Here is a 20,150-nt window from a genome sequence, read left to right as displayed (position 1 = left end):
GTTCCGTGTCATCGAAGGCACCCTCCTCCAGCAGTAGGTACCTACAGCCACAGCTACCTATATTTTTTTGAGTGCAAACCACTTCTTCACTGGTGGAGGCTTGCACAGATCACAGCACAAGGACGCACCTGTTCTTCTTTGGGTTCAAGTGACCAACAGCAGTTCCAGTGAAAACAACATGGAGAATTCTGCCTCCTTCCTGGAAACACTAGCAGCATCGGCACAAACCCGGGTTGAACTAAACCCTGGAGCTGTATTCAGTTACTCGGACTCCGATTATGACAACATTTTATTTAAAGGAGATACTACCGCTACCATTGGAGTCCCTGACAACCTCCATCTTTATCACGAGCTACTCAACCTGAAAAGAAAAGAGACTGATTTTTATTTCCATGGAGTCACACTCTCAGACTATATCCGCGAGAGGAAGATCCCTCGCGGCTTTCGGATTCGAAATGTCCCAACCATTGGGCGCTTCAATATCCCGTTTTGTAAAACGTGGACCTCTATCCTTAATAAATGTTCTTTTGATCTTATGCTTGCCGTAATTGAAGAAGTGTCTAGGGAGCTTAAGGTCATACAGAACAAAATTAAAGACTTTGAGACTATCAACATGCCGACACTGTCTGCCGACACTTCTGTTCAATGGAGTGAGAAGCTAAGTACCTATTTGGAGAAATACAAAAAAGACCTCACCAATTACAAAAGGAATAAAAAAGAGCGAGTAACATCTGACTATGACCGACACTTGGTCTATCCCTGCTTGACCGGGGGTGAACAACAGCCGAAAGGGGGCCGGAGACGTCCACCAAACAGATTCAACCGAGCTGGGTTGGATTCTGGAAATTCCAGGGATGAAGAGTCATCCGCTAGTGATGTGGACGCTCCTGGTCCGTCATCCAGACACATCCCTTTAGGGGTGAAAACCCGGGCACAACTCGCACTTCCAAGAGGCCGTGCACCCGTCGCGGCCGGCAAAACCAGAGGCAAGAACGCAAAGCGTCCGCCAGCAGCACTGACATGCAATGTGTTCAACTTATCTTCCCGACCGTTGTCTGCACCTGAACTGGGGGTCCTCTCCAAAGGTTTGAACTTTGTTCCAGCAGCTTCTCCTGATTTGCTTGATGTTAAAATTGAACAATTCAAGCTAGGTAGGCAGCTACGCTTAAGAGAACATTTTGACACACAAACCAGCATTAAAGTAACAGCTGAAGTCCCTTCCTTACCAGCTAAACTTTCTAAAAAATCGACATTTGACCCAGTGTCAACAAATGCTGCCATAAAAACCTATTGCCGCCTCATTGAACAAGACACCAAAAAGGCACTTCAAGCACCTATGGAACCTCATAGTAACTTTTCCAAAACAGAATGGCAGGCTTTGAAAGCATTGAGCTCCTGCAGGGAAATTATAATTCGACCTGCTGATAAAGGAGGGGGGGTAGTTGTACAAAACACTACGGACTATGTGAAGGAGGTCTACCAGCAGTTGGACGATAAGGAGATATATGAAAGGCTCCCTAGGGATCCCACGTCCAAATACAAAAAGGAGTTGGATTTGATACTGTCGACAGCAGTGTCAACAGGGGACATTCCAAAATCTACACAGGAAGCACTTACAACACCGTACCCAGTGGTTCCTCTCCTATATACGATCCCAAAGATCCATAAGGATGCCAGAAAACCCCCCGGTCGGCCGATCATCTCGGCACGGGGGTCCCTCTTTGAACCGGTGTCTATATTCCTGGACTCTATATTACAACCTGTGGTACAGGCTAGGGACACCTACCTCAAGGACACCAACTCGTTGCTCCTCAAATTAAAAGCATTAGAAAATCTCCCTCCTACCAGTCTCTTATGTACAATCGATGTAAAGAGCCTTTACACCTGCATACCCCACGAAGGGGGGTTGGCAGCTGTGGAGTCTCTTATTACTAACAACGTTTTTTACAATGGTCCCTCAACCAAGCTTTTCATGACGTTATTAACCATGACTTTGAAGTATAACTATTTTTTGTTTAATAATGAGTTTTTCCTGCAGTTACAGGGGTGTGCGATGGGGTCCTCAGTGGCCCCATCTTACGCCAACTGTTTCATGTTTTTGGTAGAACAAGAGCTATTCTTTTCCAGATCGTGCATCAGCAGTGAACTTCGTCTTTATACACGGTACATAGACGATTCATTGGTCATATGGACGGGCTCCCAAATAGAGCTGGAGACCCTCATTAATGACCATAATGCCACACCGTCCCCGGTAAAGTTCACCTTCGAGATTAGCAACAGTAACATCCATTATTTAGATGTCAACATCGCTTTAAACAATGGTGTAATTAAAACGTCTTTATTTGTGAAAACCACAGACCGGAATAATCTACTACTGGCCAGCAGTAGTCACCCCACCCCCCTAAAAGCAGGACTCCCGTTTTCACAGATGTTACGGGTCTGTAGAATTACGAGTGACCCAGCAGAGCTCCAATGTGCCCTCACAGATATGATTTTGAAGTTTTCCCAACGTGGTTATACCATGCAGTCTCTGTTGGAAGCTAAGAATAAGGTGCTAAAAATCCCCCGGGACAAGCTCTTTGTGCCCAAAGATAGATCTGCCCAACAAGAGAAATTTGTATGGGTCAATAAATATCATCAGGGCAGCAGTCAGATTAACAAATCTGCTAAAAAATACTGGCCCATCATTAGCGGGGACCACTCTCTAAAATCTCTTAGCAACCACCGGCTGATGAATGCCTACACTAGAGGTAAAAACCTGAAATCTTACCTAGTTAAAAATGATGTAGCCCCTTTGCTTGTGAACCCCACCAAAGCCCCCTCGTTTTTGAGCGCCCGTCCTGGTTGCTTCAAGTGCACAGGGTGTATCACGTGTAATTACATGGTGGCAGGAGACAAATTTTACCATCCATTCTCAGGTAAATGTTATTCCATCAGACAAAGAGTCTCCTGCAACACTAAATACGTGGTATACCTTATCAGCTGCCCGTGTGGTGGACATTATGTCGGCAAGACCGAATGTGCATTCAAGGAGCGAGCTGCTGGGCATCGCTCCACCATCAAAGCAGCCATAGCAACAGGACGCAGCGAACACCCTGTAGCCCGGCATTTTGCCGAAGCTAGGCATCCCCTAGCAACCCTTCGCTACAGGATCATTGAACATATTTTGCCCAACATCCGCGGGGGCAACAGGGGGTTAAAGCTTTTACAAGCTGAGTGCAGATGGATCTTCAGATTGGACACACAGGCACCCAGAGGGTTAAATGAATACCTTGGGTTGTCCTGTTTCCTGAAATAGATTCAGGAATTGTGAATGTCGGTCATATGTAGAGTCCCTGTATTGATACATGCAATTTACTTAAAAGTACACTGTGTCAGTTTATCTATGTGTCGATTACTATGCCGATATATTGTTTGCTGTAGATTCATTCTTTTGAACCCTGTAAATACTTTGTATCCTTTACATTCGCTGGTTATATGTTTTTGGTGATAGGTGCCCTCCCAGCCCTCCCCCAAAGTGGGCGGATGACGTCATCACGGACGCACGCTGGCCGGCGGCGGGAGAGGACCGGGACGGACTGTAAGGTATATAGGTAAGACATTTTCTATGTTTGTATGTGAAGCACCCTGACGAAAAAGCAAGTAAAGTGCTTTGAAACGTTGGTTAACAAACCTTTGTGGGTCTGATTCTTCCTGGTTGAGTGCCGCCGTCCGTACCTATATTCAGCGTTGGGATTACCTCTCTGCTTTGGAAGGCACCGCCGGCTATTTATACCTTGTATTGGATTTGGAGTGGAGCTGAGTGCCGCACAAAACTGTATATATATATATATATATATATATATATATATATATATATATATATATATATATATATATATAGAACAGGAGATCAAGAGATGCGCTCTCAGAGTGTAGTTTCACCAGTCCACAAATAAGTAAAGGCAATACAGAATGTATTTATTCCAAACAATAAAACAATTTAAAATACATTTGTTCTGAGTCGTTTACAAAGATTTTTTCAGATGGATCATTGCATATCAGTACAAGATTTCGACCATGGGTGCAAACTGATCTTAAAGGAAACCCTACGCGTTTCGTCCCTTATGGACTTCTTCAGGGGTAATACACCAAGATCAGTAAACCTTTTACACCTTAATTAGGCACATATACATTGAGAACCCACACTCTAGGGTGTGTACTTGGATAGTGTGGTCACCGTTGCTGTTCTGACAACACTGTGATGCTTCACTTTGTAAATGTTATAACTCGATTTCAAAACAGGGGGGCGTAATGTGACACCTCTCCGACTGGTGCCCTTTCCCAACTCTGCGGTAAATTCAGAATCAAAGTGGAATAGGGAATCCCTGACTGCGGATTATATATTGTTTCAGTGCATAGTATGTGCACAGTGGGCCTGATTCACTATGGGTCGCATATAAGCTGCACATACCGTAGCAATTTAGCATATGTGATCTTAGCAATGAAAATGCAGGAGGAGGCTCATTCTACCTCCTGCCTGCATTTGTCATTGCTAAAACTTCAATACAATCACAGTTCTAGATGAACATCGCAACCATCGATTGCAATGTTCATCTGCTTAGTGTTCCCTCTAGGAATTTTTGGGGGCAGGGCGCTGCTGCACGGGGGCAGCGCAATGAGGGCGGACCAGGCCTACCGACGTCATCGTTGTAGGCGGTCCCGGGCTGCCGACATCACTAAAGGGGGCATGCCCAGGCCTCCTACTTCACTAAAGGAGGCGTGCCTGGACAGCCGCGTCGCTAAAGGCTATTGCCAGGCCAAGAAAATGGCTTATGCAGTTTTACGATCATTGGAAACTGCGGTAACTAGTCCCTTCCAGCTGATAATGCTTGGCTTTAACCAGTGGTGTGCGGGCCCTGGGTCGACAAAGTCCAGGTCAACCACTAATGGTCGACAGTGACTAGAGCTGCACCTAAGAATGGTCGATTTACCCTAGGTCTACATTGACAGAATGTCGACACAAGCTTAAGGTCATACTTGCCGACTTTTGAGCTGCCCTCTCCGGGAGAGGGCAGTCAGCTCTGTTAGGCAGGGGGGCGGGGCCATATCCGGGAGTGAAAAAGAGGCGGTTCGGAGGCGTGGCCACACAGATGCTGCCCTGTTGGGGGCATGCCTACAACATCACGTCATTTTAGCCCCGCCGTGCAATGCCAGTATTTCAGGCATTGCACTGCGGGGGCGGGGTTAAAATGTCGCGATCGCGGCATTTTATCCGCAGACCTCCCAGCCGAGGGACACATCACAGGAGCTGGGGGGGATATGCGAGAGGATTGCCACCCTTTCCGGGACCCTCCCGGCCATTCCGGGAGGGTAGGCAACCCTGCTTAAGGTTGACGTGGACATGAATACGGTCAACATGAGTTTTTCACTTCTTTTTTTTAAAGTGGTTTTTCATACTTTACTATCCAGTGTGCATAGTGTGAGAATATAATGGTGTGCTGAGCGCAGCAAGGCACCGTGCCAGAAGCATGGCGAGCTCAGCAATCCATGCATGGGGATGCTGTAGACTTATACAGTGTCCATGTCAACATAGTTTAACATAGACGACAAAAAAAAAGTGAAAAACTCATGTCAACGTTATTCATGTCGACCTAGGGTATGTTTACCATTCTTAGATGTCGACCTAGACATTGTCTATCATCTATACCATAACCAGTGGGGACAAGCTCTGACAGACTAAATTTTGGGATTTTGGTACATCCGAGCGCAGTCGCCAGTGAGACACATGTGGACTGGTAATAGGCTTCTTCTGGGATCATTCTGTGAAATCTGCATGTTCCTTATAACATAAGATAGCCTGGATGGATTCATACAACAATGCACTGTATTTTTTGCACAATTAATGAGGAAGGAGAGGTTAGTAAATAGGTCCCTACACGTTTATATACCTGCATCATCTGCATGACACATACTGAGTATTTTCTACAGCTCGATTTTAATCTTAATTAACAAATGTGCAACATTTAAAAATAAAAATGATGACTTTTGTTTGGGGGGATATCACTGCCCTAATGCCCCCTGTCCTGCCAGTGTCACATGCTATGGAGACAATGCTGCTAATCTATATCTTCTGTACCCACATTGCACCCATAGGAAGCACACAAACCTCTTCTTCCCAGATGAATGAAGTAGCAGGCAGGCAGCCCCTGACATACAGTACGTGTCCCTTGTGCCAGTGTGCATGTACGAGCAGATGATTGTGATGTATGGTAATGCTACCTCCAGCCTGGGCTACTACCCACGTCCTCTGAGTAAGCTCTTAGTCAAAGAAGGGAGTGGCCGGTCATATTTAAGGAAATCCTGGCCCCTGTGTGTGCATCAGTCAGTGCAGTCACACAGCTACTCCACGACCCATCCTCCTAGCTGAGTGCATGGATCATACCCTCCCTGCACTTCCACAGACTCCTTATCCTGCTGCCTGCCACTAAAGATGAAGGTTATGAAAATCCTCCTGGTTATACTGATAGAAGGTAAGGGTTGAACCCTGCAGTCTTCTCAGCCCACTTTGTAGCACTTTGTGTAGCTTGTCTCTTTTTTACTGTGTCTTCTATTTTGGGTTGAGGGCTGCTATAAATGGCATCTGTCGTACTGCTCTGAGAAATGCAGCCCCAGTTTATTTCTATCACTGCTGGTATCCAACTTTTATTAAGCTAGAAAAAAAAAATACTTGTACCATGTAAGAGGACTGTATGAGATTTCATTTAGACTTTCTTTAATATATTGATTTCTTTATTTTGCAGGGCTGATCTCCTTTGATTTTTTATATGGAGCTGTCATTGGAAATAATCAAAATGAAGTTTATAATAAAGCCACGAATGATTTCTCAGCAGTGGCTGAGAGATTGGAGTATAATGACAAACCCCACCTTCCCAATGGGAACCACATCGCTGCCTCCTCCAGAGGTAGGTCCTGCATGTTTACAAGTGCATGTAAACAAAACGTTCTATAATGTGTCAGTCACTGATGGAGGTGGCTGCTTCCCATCCAGTACTTTAAGGGCTTCCTCATGTCTGCTCTTTAACCATGGAGCTCTTCTGAGTAGCAGCTGTTGGATTTGGTCTTTGAACTTCTGTGTTGTTTCGCTGGGAGTAACTTTGTTGTTGTTCATATTTAATATTGGGAAATAAGTGTTTTTTTATTGGTTGGTAGCATACTGCAGTAAAGATATTTTTGTTTTGTATGCATAATGCATTACAGAAAAATAGTCAATCTGGTATAAAAAAAAATTGCTTCTGTACTTTTTATTTTCTGCAATTTGCACATCTAAAGAAAGTTACTATTTAGGAATGGTATTATATGGTCGACCTAAAGATGCTCGTCAGTCATTAGGTCGACATCTCTCAGTCTACATACTGCAAGGTCAACATGGGTCTAGGTCGACATGGGACAAGTTTTTTACCTTTTTTTTTTTTTTTTACCCGAATGTTGACACAGTCGACATGGACCCAGGATTAAGCACACCGCGTCCCCTCCCACGGCTCGCTGCGCTGGGCACACTATTTTATTTTCCCACCATGCCCTAGTGCAGGGGTGGGGAACCTTTTTTGTGCCAAGGGCCGTTTGTATGGTGAAAAAATCCTTCGGGGGCCAGAAGTAAAAATTTATCTTACAAAATTGTCCTGCTGCAGCCGCTCCACACTGCCGCTGAATAGGACTTAAGCCCCGTACACACGGGGGAGATATATTGCTCATCCATATATTGCTAGCAATATATTACTGAGCAATATATTGCTCAGTGTCCCCTTTTCATCAGCGACCAGAGATGGTCGCTGATGAAAAGGAACCTCAGCCGGCGGTGGCGCAGAGGTAATCAGCTCCTGCGAGCAGCGATTAGAATCGGGCAGAAAACGGGAGCGCGCACTCCCATCACTGGCAATATGGTCGCCAGCGACCATATTCCCAGCGATTTCCGCCCCTATCGCCCCCGTCTGTACACAGCATGACAGTCTCCGGCTGCTGTTGATTAAGAGGAATCTTGCGAGAACTACCGGCCTCTCGCGAGAATTCCCCTGTATTTGACTCCCAGTAAAGCCGCCGGGTGGGTGGGAGGGCCACTCAGACTGGCTACGTTGGCCGCATACGGCCCCCGGGCCTGAGGTTCCCCACCCCTGCCCTAGTGGATGGTAGGGCATGAAATACCACCTGTCGGCACATGTTGGCTCAAAAAACTGTGAAAAACCCCCATGTCAACCTTTTGACTGTCAACTTAGACCATGTCAACCTAATGTTTGTGTCAACCTTATCACCTGTCGACCTTGTCCCATATCGACCTTGCAGTATGTCGACCTAATGACTGTCGACCAACCGACCGTATCCCTCTATCTATCACCAACTTCTCAAAGTATACAGTAATCTGCAATTTTATGTTTAAGAACATTAGTATTTATTATTATTATTATTATACTATTGAAGAGCTACTGCAGTATTATTATTATTATCATTTTATGTTTGCCCTGTTACTCTATCCAGGCTTTTGTCATTTACAGTACTGTTTTGTGGTTCTATCTATAAATGGCACTACAGTGTTAGGTGCGTACCCACGGTAAGATATAGTGCAAAATCTAGCACACTATCTAGCTACGGTAGTTTCGAATAGCATGCTAGATAGTGCACTATATCTTACCGTGTGTACGCACTATCCCACGTACGATGCGCGCTCCCGCTGGTCGTCTGACAGGGTGAACATGCAACTCAATTCTGTCTAGAAAGCATAAGATTCTCGCCTGTACACTCGTACGACAAGGCTCCGTGTTTTCATTGACTTGTTTCTTTCAGGGCTATAAAGGATAACTCTGCCTTCAGTAGTGTTGTGGTTACTAAATATACCTCCCGCTGTACTGCATGACAACACTGCATATTTATCAATCTCATTTCTCATACAAACTACAGTTTCTCTAAGCTTTTTGGTATCCTGATATGTACTATACCCTAAGGCAGTGGTTCTAAAACTGAGTGACTCGGACCACAGGCATGGGTGGCCTAGGGGGTATGAATTCTAGAGTCAGCACTATGAGGTCGACAAACATTCAGTGGACAGTCAGACTCCTGGTGCTGAATCCCAGATATTCTGTGAAAGCCGGGGACAGCTGTTATCGGGAGAGCTATACTTTTGCGACACTAATCTCATATGCAATTAGCAGCTGTGCGGTAAGTGGCGGCAATGTGTTTTTATTTTTCTTGTGGAGGTTTTTTCCCCCTGTGGGGGCCAATGTGTTTATTTTTTTCCTTGTGTAGTGTTTTTTTTTCTGCATATACTGCACAAATTCTGAGGCGCACACCAACAAGTATGTTATAAATGAGTTATTTCCAAGGTGATTGGCTAATCAGACACAGATGTAGCATAGTATGGTCGTCTTATTGTAGTGACATAGGCTTGTTGCTGAAAGTATTTGCGTATAGAGACAATGGGGCAGATGTATTAAGCCTGGCGAAGAGATAAACTGGAGATAAAGTGGAAGGAGATAAAGCACCAGCCAATCAACTTCCAACTGTCATATTTTAAACACAGCTGATTGGCTGGTGCATTATCTCCTTCCACTTTATCTCCAGTTTATCTCTTCGCCAGGCTTAATACATCTGCCCCAATGAATCTCTCACTCTGGAGGCCATACTCAGGCACTTAGCATCTTGCTGGTGAAAGTATCAACTGATGGTGGCATCTAAAGATGCACAAAGCATAATTGCAGTGTCGGGAGGTGTTGCATGTTGGGCTGTACACCAGGGAACGGCATTGTATCTACATTAGCGTGAAGTCTCGCACTGAACTGCAGAAAAAGACACAAGGAGTCCGCAACCGCAAGTCAGACGCTATGATGAGGGATCCCGCCCCCATTAGAGCTGCTTACAGAAATTTCCAATACTGCTCTTCCATCCCAATCCGCTACTGCTGCCAGGAACGCCGATACCCTGTAACTAGGACCTCAGGGGCTTTTAGAGGTGACAAAAAATTACAATATGGAGACTGCTGCTGAGAGAAAACATTGTAGTTTATTTTTGCCACTTGCTTTGGCCGCAGGTTTTGAAATAGCAAAAATGATACTGCAAAACTATCCTGGTTATATTAAATAAACCCTGACGTGTGTTCAGGGAAGACCGAAATAATAGAATAAGATGAGGATAAAATACTAATCATTTTTACATGGGAGAGCGCATGGTGAAATAAATAGTTCAAGGGCTTACTGAGAAAGAGGCCAGACAATGAGAGACCGTTACTGAATCGTTGTCAGAAAACCAGTACAGTTATTGGATGTCAGACATATTGGAGGCTAGTTATGATTATGAAGCAGTCATGATCCATTTTTTGCTCCAGGTGTTAAACAAGACGCTACCTCAGAGGGAGCACAGATTTTTCCTGCTGTCCCTCTATTTTCATTGGTGAGGACATCCCCATAGCCTTCTGTTGGGACTGTGCTGTCTGCACAATTTTATCAAGCAGCAGAGAGCTTGGGTAACACCACCCTGTGATGTCATAGGTTACAGATTTGTCTGTGTGTGAGTCCAACTATTTAATCAGACAGTTGGAGTATTAGCAGCCAGTAATAACTAGTCTGACAGGGTGTGTGTGTCTATTTTATGAAACATTTAATGTATTGAGGATAACAAAATATTTTCCAATCATTGCTGCAAACTTTTTCATATAAAGCCTCTATACCAGGGATTCCCAACCACGGTCCTCAATCCACCCTAAAGCTGTCCACGCAAGGTAAACATTTGTGTAGTGCCTTGATGGCTAACCTTGACACTCCAGCTGTTTTTGAACTACACATCCCAGCATGCTCTGCTTCAGTTTTGCTATTTGACCATCAAGGATGTAGAGCAGGGGTAGCCAACTCCCAGTCCTCGAGAGCTACCAACGGTTCACGTTTTCTAGATCACCTCACAGGTACACAGGTGCACTCATTACTGACTGACACATTATAAATGATCCACAGGTGGAGCTAATTACTTCACTTATGATTCTGTGATAGGGTTACCACCTTTCCCCTTTAATTCCGGACACATATTAATTACACAGGTTCTGTGGAAGTTTAAAACCAGGTGATATGGAGTCTTGAAGTCAGCCAGCCACAGAACCTGTGTAATTAATATGTGTCCGGAATTAAAGGGGAAAGGTGGTAACCCTATTCTGTGAGGAGACCTGGACAACGTTAACTGTTGGTAGCTCTCGAGGACTGGAGTTGGCAACCCCTGGTGTAGAGGGTGAATGGGTCTTATAACAACTGCAAATTCTATTGACATGTCATTAGCACATCATTTATCATCACTGCACACAGGAGAGTGGCCCTTATTCTGGTTCACTCGCAAATGCAAATTCCTTCTCAAATGGACAAAACCATGTGCACTGCAGGTGGGGCAGATGTAACATGTGCAGAGATAATTAGATTGTAAAGCGCTACTGAATCTGCTACGCTATATAAGAAACTGTAAATAAATAAAATAAATAAATTTGGGTGGGGTTTTACTTCAAAGTGCGATCTATATTGCGGTGTAAAAAATAAAGCAGCCAGTATTTACCCTGCACAGAAACCAAATAACTCGCCCAAATCTAACTCTCTCTGCACATGTTTCATCTCCTCCCCCCCCCCCCCCCCTGCAGTGCACATGGGTTTTGTCCATTTAGGAAGGCATTTTCTTTTGCGAGTGAACCAGAATAAGGGCCACTGTGCGCTAAATCTTGCACAACAGGTTGTAATTTTCCCTCCTGCTAAAGGAATCAGCAAGCTAGACGAATGACCGGCGGTTGGGCACATTGGATAGTTATCATGCCCACACATGGGTTTGAAAATTGCCATATAGTTTAAAAAAATCTTACTGTGTGTGTGAGTACCTTAACATTCCAGGTTTTCTAGCCATACTTGTGCACAGGTGACTTAATTAATACTTCAGTTATTTTGATTCAGTCTTCTGTGTTTTTTAAGGATGGATATCACTAAAACCTGTACGTCAAGTGTGCCTGGAAGGCAAACCCTGCTCTGTACACAGATATGCGTAGCAGAATGAAAACCCATATGGGAAAATTGTATAACTAAACCATTGCAATAGAAACATTTACAAGTAGAACCTATATATTATATGCTCCAATCAGGCTGCAAGGGATGTCCTTACAACCCCCCACCACCACCACCACCTGCTTGTACTTTACTGCAAGACAGTCATTCTTCACTGGCTGCTGGCATGGCACTACACATTGCAGAAGCAGCAGAAGGGTTGCCTACCCTCCCGGAATGGCCGGGAGGCTCCCGAAAATCAGGTCCCCCTTACGGCCCCCCGGAATGGTGGGCAACCCTCCTGGATATTGTCGCATCTCCCCCCCCCCGCAGCAGAGTTAATTTTGGGGGGGAGAGGCTAAATATGCAAATCACATCATTTAGCCCCACCCCATCCTTGAAGACCTGCAAATTGCGGGTTTTGCAGTACTGGGGAGGGGGGGTGGGGCTTGATGACATCTACATTAGGCCCTGCCCCCCAAGTGCTGCTGACCGTATCCTCTCTTCTCCCGGAGAGGAGACTTTAAAAGTAGGCAACCCTGATGGTGGCCGATTGTGCCTCTGCATCGTCCCCTTAATATCTGCTTGACAGAGCATGGTCGCCTACTATCCGGAGGTACCTAGTGCTCCGGGGGAGTTACTCTAACAGCATGATTACTTACATCTAGAAAGCAGAGATCACCTACTATATTTATCGATTCATGATTATTTCATTATCAGTAAAAATTCAGTGCAAAATAGTTATGTAAATCAGTCGGTATCTAATCATATGCACAGGGGACATGGGATTGGCAGCGTAATAAACTTATACGGATTGTCTAATCATGTGGAACTTTTTATTTATTTATAAAGACTCTTAAGGGAATATCTGATGAATTCACTCTTCTCCGGATGCCTGGGTCAGAGGATCAGGGAAATCCAACATATTTGAAATCCCCAATTCGCAGATTTTTGGTCAAAAAAATTATTGTAATTGGCCAGTTTTACATTTTCAACATGCTGTCTTTTCTTGCCTATTCTCCAATAGATTGCCGAAGGGCAACATGGGGAATTGGAATTGGCTTACTGCTGGTTTATATTGGGATTTTGCAGCATTTGATTGTTGCCTGTTTTGGCTTGCTAGGTGGTTTTGTTCTGTATCAGTTTAAAGTCTGCTTGTTGTTTTTACACCAGCGCTGACCTAATTGTCTATCACCTGTACGAATATCAGCCTGTTTACCTTAACCTTGTCTATTGCGCTGTCGGCTGTCTGTCCCAATTTTATACTGTATTTGACTTTTATTGCTGTTCGTGCTACTTAAACAAATAAATAAATAAGATGTAGAATCTGGTTGGTTGCTGTGGGCAACATTCCATCCCATATTAGTAAATAAACCCTTTTGCACTGTAACCCTGTGCTCTGTATACAGACTCGGTGGGTATGCATCACCTAATGTGTACCCAGTTAAGATGATCTGTCCAATCTGGCTGGTTGAAATGAAAGTGTGGTAATGTCTGAAAGCAAATGACAATCAACCATTTGCTCCCAAAAGCCAGAACATGGAAATAAATGGTAATTTGCATAAATTTGATTTAAATAAAATGGATTTAACAAAATGGTCTGAATGTGCAATTAATTTCAGCCAGAAAGATTGTAAAGATAATCTACGCGATTTGCAGCACCGCGGTATTAGCAGAACATTGTTAACTATCTCGGTCAGTGATATCACCCTGCCAGTGGTGTAGCTAGGTGCCACAGTACCCGGACCAAGGCCATTTATCGCACCCCCCCCCCCAGGTTTGTAGTAGGCGGGGCTCTTGTGTGGCAAAAATTGGGCACAGCCCCCTAGACACATAAAGCCACATGCCGTAATGCCACATAAGGCCACACATGAAGCCCATTTCATACTATATAACAAACCGTAATGCCCATTACACATTTGACACATAAGTGCCACTTACATACATGCTCATTGCTAGGCACTTCATGCTTGATGCCAGGGGCATTCATGCTTGTTGCCAAGGGGGACTAAATTTGCTCGTTGGCAAGGGGGAATGCAGCCCGCCTGCCGAGCTCTCCCGCTCACCGCTGTGCCCAGCTGAATGCAGCTATGCTATGTGAGTATGAATGCAGCATTCTGCCAATGTTCTGTACTGCCTGCCAGCAGAGAAGCAGTTAACCAGATTCTGGTAAGGGGAGGAGATAAGGGAGGCTGTGTGTTGTGTTGCTGTGCTATAATAACTTGTGTCAGTGTATCACACAAACCTAAAGAAGGTAAACAGGTGACTCAGCCAGTCCAAGGGGTTTGTACCAGCTAAAACCAATGTCCCCTTTTGTATCGGTTTTTTACTTCTTGCCTCCGCCAGAGTAGCTTTTCCTCCTACCCGGGCTCCGGCGAGTGTCCGGAGTAGTGGGACATCAACAGCAGAACCAGCCGCATCCTCCTACCCTGCTTGCAGCGCTGCTCTGCCAGGCAGCTGTGATAACATCTTCTGTTCTTCAGTTACGGTGGCCCAGAGCTCAAATCTCCAGCTGAACCGCTAGCCAATAGGCATTCACGGTCCAGCAGCCAATGCTGCTTCTGATTGACTGCTGGACTGCAAGCGACTATTGGCTAGCGGTTCAAGGAAAGACAGTCATTGAAAATAGCGGCGGGCGAGCAGGGTGGGGGAGCCGGCGGCAGAGTGCACGGCTCTGGTGCCCTGTGATATATCGGCGCCCGGAGCTGGTGCTCCACCCTAGCTATGCCCCTGCACCCTGCCCCCACTGAACATGCAGTCATTGTTGATGTAGGCAGTTTTTGATTGCATGTTCACAAGACGGGGGGTTGTGGAAGCGCATCGTTAACGATATAGTGCTTACACACTAGATGAAATGCACAATAATAAAAAAAAGCAATGTAATGTTGCTAATAACAGTCTATCTCTTGGCAGACTTTTTTTTTACTTTTGATAAAATTGTCCCCACTTTCTAATAATTGTACCTCACAGGAATAGTGGCAGCGATAACCGGTGTCCCTGCAGGTTACATGTTGGACATTTTTGAAAGACTTCTCCTGGGACTCTGAAAGCCCATACACACTGGGCGGCTTTCCCCCCAGCAATGATAGCAATCATCGCTGTCCATACACGCTGGGCATAATCGCCCAGTGTGTATGGACCTTAACCCTTTGTGTGCGCACGGTATCACATAGGTGCTGGAGTGGGATAATAGATCTCTCTCTTGCAAAAAATGCCTCTATAGCACAGGTTTGAAGTAAGTAAACCCATGGCTCAGATGGCTAAAGGCCCCCATACACTATCCGATTTTGGGACGATTTCATCCGATTTTGCACGATTTCGCGGTCCGGTGCGCATCGAACCGGATCAGGGAGGTCGGACGGTCAGTACATACGATCACGTCCGACCTCCCTGTATGCATATGCCTGCCCAGGTATTTTAAAAATCGAATAGCCGCAACTGCGCGTCCCGTCCACCGCTGCTGCTATTTGTTATCACATGCCCGGCCAGGTCAGCCAGCAGCACTCGCCGCACCCGGCACCACGTCCCCTCCCGACTCTTCAGCGCTGCTGATATATATGAACATCACCGCCCGGCCAGGTCAGCACTCCCCGGCGCTCAGGGACCCGCTGCCCGCCCCACTGCTCCCCCTGATGAGAGCACCGCCGCCCCCTGCCCCTCACCGCCCGCCCCCTGCGCCCCGACATGTGATAAATTGCAAGCGATTTATCACATGTCAAATTTGGCTCATCAAGTGCCAAATTGTGTGTGAGCCTCCCGGGGAGCTCCCGGGCGGCTCACAGGAGAATTGGGTCCGACTTGTCTTAAGGACAAGTCGGCCTAATGTATGGGGGCCTTAAGTCTCATTGACTGGGGCACAAGTTAAGTCAAATGTGGTTTCAGCATAATACAGTGTGTATGTATGTATGTGTGTGTGTGTGTGTATGTATGTATATATATATATATATATATATATATATATATATTATTATTATATTTTTTTTTTTTACATAGGCTCTTTTAAAGTGTGTTATTTGGTGCTAACAGGATATTACAAATAATGAATAAAAATGGGAAATAGAGGAGGGGAGCAGTGAAGGGGCAATTAAAGGGTGTGGAGTCAGTGAGGGGCGTATGTTGTATGTAGACCGTTTGTAAAACACTTGGGCATTTAATGATGCCCAAGGGACCAACGAAAATGATGTAGTGTAAAATAAAATCAGCGATTTACAGTAATACCATGAATGTAGTCTCTGTATGTAGCAGATGTGGATTGTAGCTTATAATTTCAGATGTTGTTTCATGCTTATTTAACTGTGTCACCTTCCTCTGGATGAACTATGATCTTTTAAGGGGGAAACGCTGACTTTGCAGAATGTATATGAATTCTAAATAGCAAACTATTTAGTGATGTTCTTTCATCAGGAGGGGGGGGGTATTCAGACCTGAGAGCGGTGCTCTGGAATTTTGCAGAGCAGCAATCGGGTATACCCCGCCCAAACAGAGTGAAGTCCCGCCCTGTGCAAGACTGCGAATTGATTAGCAAGGCTTGCGAGAATTCGTTGGATCTGCGATTGACTGTAAATACATTCACAAGCTTATTGGCATTGAAGGATTTGGTACTTGGATTTGGTACTTTTTTAGTTTCACGGCGCCCGATATATCGGATGCGATATCAGCCGATATATCGGATGCAATATTGGCTGATATATCGATGCAATCCGATGCGATTTTTTTTTTTTTTTTTTTTTTTTTACCTGTTCGTAACCCCACTATCCACTACGCATGGAATTGAATTTATATAGTGTGGATGAGCGCAGTAATCCGCGTCCCCTCACGGGGCTCGCTACACTCACCACGCTTCGGGCTCGGTGGCTCGCTGCGCTCGCCACACTATGTATAATCTACTCCATGCGTAGTGGATAGTGGGGTTATGTACAGGTCAAAAATCGCATCGATCTATATTGACTGATATCACATCTGATATATCGGGCGCTGTGAAACTAAACAAGTACCAAGGATTTTTCCAGTGTGTGCATGTTAGGAGCTGCACGGGCAGCGCCTCCGCTCGCCCGGCAGTCTCCTCTAATGCCGTCCCGGCGGTTGCCGGGTTACCTCGACGCCGTCGCGTCACCAGCCGGGAGCTTCCGGCGGACGCTGACGGACGTCAGGCTGCCTGCGTACAACCCCTTCCTCCCCTGCCGCAGCGGTTGCCAAGGCGACGGGGGACGCCTGGCGGCCGCAGGGAGGAAGGGGTGTACATGACGCCGCACGCAGCGTCTGGGTAGCGCTTGGCGCGCTATTTAAACTGAATGGCCGGGACACTCAGACGCCGGCTATAGCTCTTGATCTGGTGTCCAGAGTGTTCCCGGTTCCAGGCTCCACTCAGCATTTGGCTCCTGTTTCCAGTGACCTGTTCCTGACAGCCTCCAGGATCCTTGTCTGTTTCTGCCTGCTGATCCCTCTGTTGTCAGATAAGTTGGGAGATTCCCACTCTTTGTCTCCTTACTCATCAAGTTCTTATTGTGTCAGCATACTGTGTATTGTTACACCCGTCAGCGGTACTTATTGTGTCAGCATGCTGTGTATTGTTACACCCGTCAGCAGTACTTATTGTGTCAGCATACTGTGTATTGTTACACCCGTCAGCAGTACTTATTGTGTCAGCATACTGTGTATTGTTACACCTGTTAGCATTATCTTATTGGGTCTACCTTGTGTATTGTTACACCTGTCAGTTTGGCTACTGTATATTGTCTTACCCGTTGCCAGCAGCATTGGCATAGCGGGTTCCAGCTTAGAGTGCTATCCGCTGGCACCCTCCTCCGTAGGGCAGGGTAGTTCTCGCCTCTTGGTTGTTAGGTAGCTTTCCCCTTGTTTACCTCTGGCCTTGGCGGCTGCGTTGTCACTAGTAAGACCAGGTGGCATCGGGGTGGGAGCCTGACTAACGGGCTCCCATGAACGCGGCTATTGTTGGTGAAGGTTAGCTTAGCACGCATCCGCCAACTCCAAGAGGTGACAACGGAGTTAGGGTTGGCGAGATCTCCCGTGTCCCTAACATTATAGCCGGCCACATACTTCACCCAGCTTTCAGTCAGCTGTCATGGATCCGGCCCAGCAGGCTGCTAGTCACGCTTTGGCGGGGCAGATGCATACCCTGACACAAGAGCTCCAGAAATTGACCCTCCGGGTGAACTCACAAGAGGAACGGGTGCAAGGGGTCTTATCCTCATCCAGAAACCCCGAACCCAAGTTGAGTCTCCCGGACCGGTTTTCCGGGGAGCGTTCCCAGTTTTTTAACTTTAGAGAGTCATGTAAGCTTTACTTCAAACTCCGCCCGGCCTCCTCCGGCTTGGAATCCCAGCGTGTGGGAATGGGAATGGTTATCTCCCTGTTACAGGGGGACCCACAGACCTGGGCTTTCGGCCTTCCCGCAGGGTCCGAGGCCCTTACCTCTGTGAATGCTTTCTTTTCTGCCATGGGGTTGCTTTACGACGACCCGGACCGTGCTGCCTCAGCCGAAGCCAACCTGAGGGCACTACGGCAGGGTCAGAGTAATGCAGAGGCTTATTGTACCCAATTTAGGAGGTGGGCCATTGATTCTGGTTGGAATGACCCAGCACTCCGCAGCCAGTTTCGCATTGGTCTATCTGAAACGTTAAAAGATGCATTGGTTCACTACCCTACCCCGACCTCCCTTGATGAAATTATGGAATTAGCCATCAAGGTAGATCGGAGGTTCCGGGAACACCAGAGGGAGAGGGACTCCGGGATATTTCCCTCATCTTCCCTGGGGGAGACCTCGGAGGTTGCTTGTGACGAACCCATGCAGATTGGGGCTACACGTTTATCAGCCGCAGAAAAAAATCGCAGGAGGCTGAAGGGTCTCTGTCTGTATTGTGGAGGTCAGGGTCACCGTGCAGTTGTCTGTCCGTTGAAGGCGGGAAAAGACAGGGCCTAAGTGTATTTGGGGAAACTCACTTGGGCCTATCTTGTTTTTCTCCCCTCGACTCGATAATTATTCAGGTTTCTGTCACCTGTAATAACTGCACTGTCGATACCACTGCCTTTGTTGATTGCGGGGCAGCCGGCAATTTTATTGACAGGGGTCTGGTTCGTTCGTTGGGGCTCGAACCCATTCCCTTGGTCAATTCCTTGTCGGTTTGTGGCCTTGAGGGTCAGCCACTCTCCAACGGCAGTGTTACCGCATGCACCCCTTCTCTTCAGCTTTCGGTGGGGGCTCTTCATTCTGAAGAGATTTCCTTCTTTTTGTTTCACTGTCCTCTCACGCCACTCGTCCTGGGGTTACCATGGCTTAGGAAGCACAATCCCAGTATTGATTGGGTCACAGGAGAAATCACACGTTGGGGCTCTTCCTGTTCTGACCATTGTCTCTCTCTTCCTCTTCGTCTTGTTCTTCCCGTTTTTTCTTCCATACCCTTACCCTACAGAGACTTTGCCGATGTGTTTTCCAAGAAGGAAGCAGATACGTTGCCCCCTCACCGTCCCTTTGATTGTGCCATAGACTTAGTCCCCAATGCCAGATTGCCCAAAGGACGCCTATATGCCCTCTCAGCACCTGAATCCCAGGCCATGGATTCATACATTAATGAGAGTCTTGAAAAGGGATTCATTCGTCCTTCTAAGTCTCCCGTAGGCGCGGGGTTTTTTTTTGTTGAAAAAAAAGATGGATCTCTACGCCCCTGTATAGACTATAGGGCCTTGAACAAGATTACCGTAAAAAATTCCTATCCGTTACCACTCATCTCTGTTTTATTCGACCAGATCCGGGAGGCGATGGTATTTTCCAAGATCGATCTTAGAGGAGCATATAACCTCATCAGGATTAGAAAAGGAGATGAGTGGAAGACGGCCTTTAACACGCATTCAGGCCACTACGAGTATCTTGTGATGCCGTTTGGCTTGGCCAATGCTCCTGCAGTCTTTCAGGATTTTATCAATGAGGTTCTCCGGCCTTACCTGGGGGTATTTGCTGTGGTTTACTTAGACGACATTTTGATTTTTTCCAAGTCACTTCCTGAACATCGGCAACACGTCCGCCTGATCCTTCAGAAGTTGCGTGAGAATCAACTATACGCCAAACTCGAAAAATGCGAGTTCGAAATTTCTCAAGTCTCATTT

At 46.2% G+C, this 20,150-nt stretch overlaps 1 protein-coding gene across 1 annotated transcript in view; it reads left to right on the top strand.

Annotated features, from left to right (window-relative positions):
* Positions 1 to 6,219: 6,219 nt before the first annotated feature.
* HBEGF (heparin binding EGF like growth factor) overlaps positions 6,220 to 20,150 on the top strand; it is a 67,006-nt gene continuing 53,075 nt past the window's right edge. Inside the window, exons 1-2 of the mRNA XM_083179615.1 lie at positions 6,220 to 6,512; positions 6,783 to 6,944. Coding sequence (XP_083035741.1) covers positions 6,473 to 6,512; positions 6,783 to 6,944 — 202 coding nt within the window. The 5' untranslated portion in view covers positions 6,220 to 6,472. The remainder of the gene's footprint in view (positions 6,513 to 6,782; positions 6,945 to 20,150) is intronic.

This window comes from Crinia signifera, chromosome 4, assembly GCF_055691185.1.
Source record: "Crinia signifera chromosome 4, ASM5569118v1, whole genome shotgun sequence".
Lineage (NCBI taxonomy): Eukaryota > Metazoa > Chordata > Amphibia > Anura > Myobatrachidae > Crinia > Crinia signifera.
The sequence above is the reverse complement of the archived record's forward strand: the minus strand, read 5'-3'. Positions and strand labels throughout refer to the sequence as shown.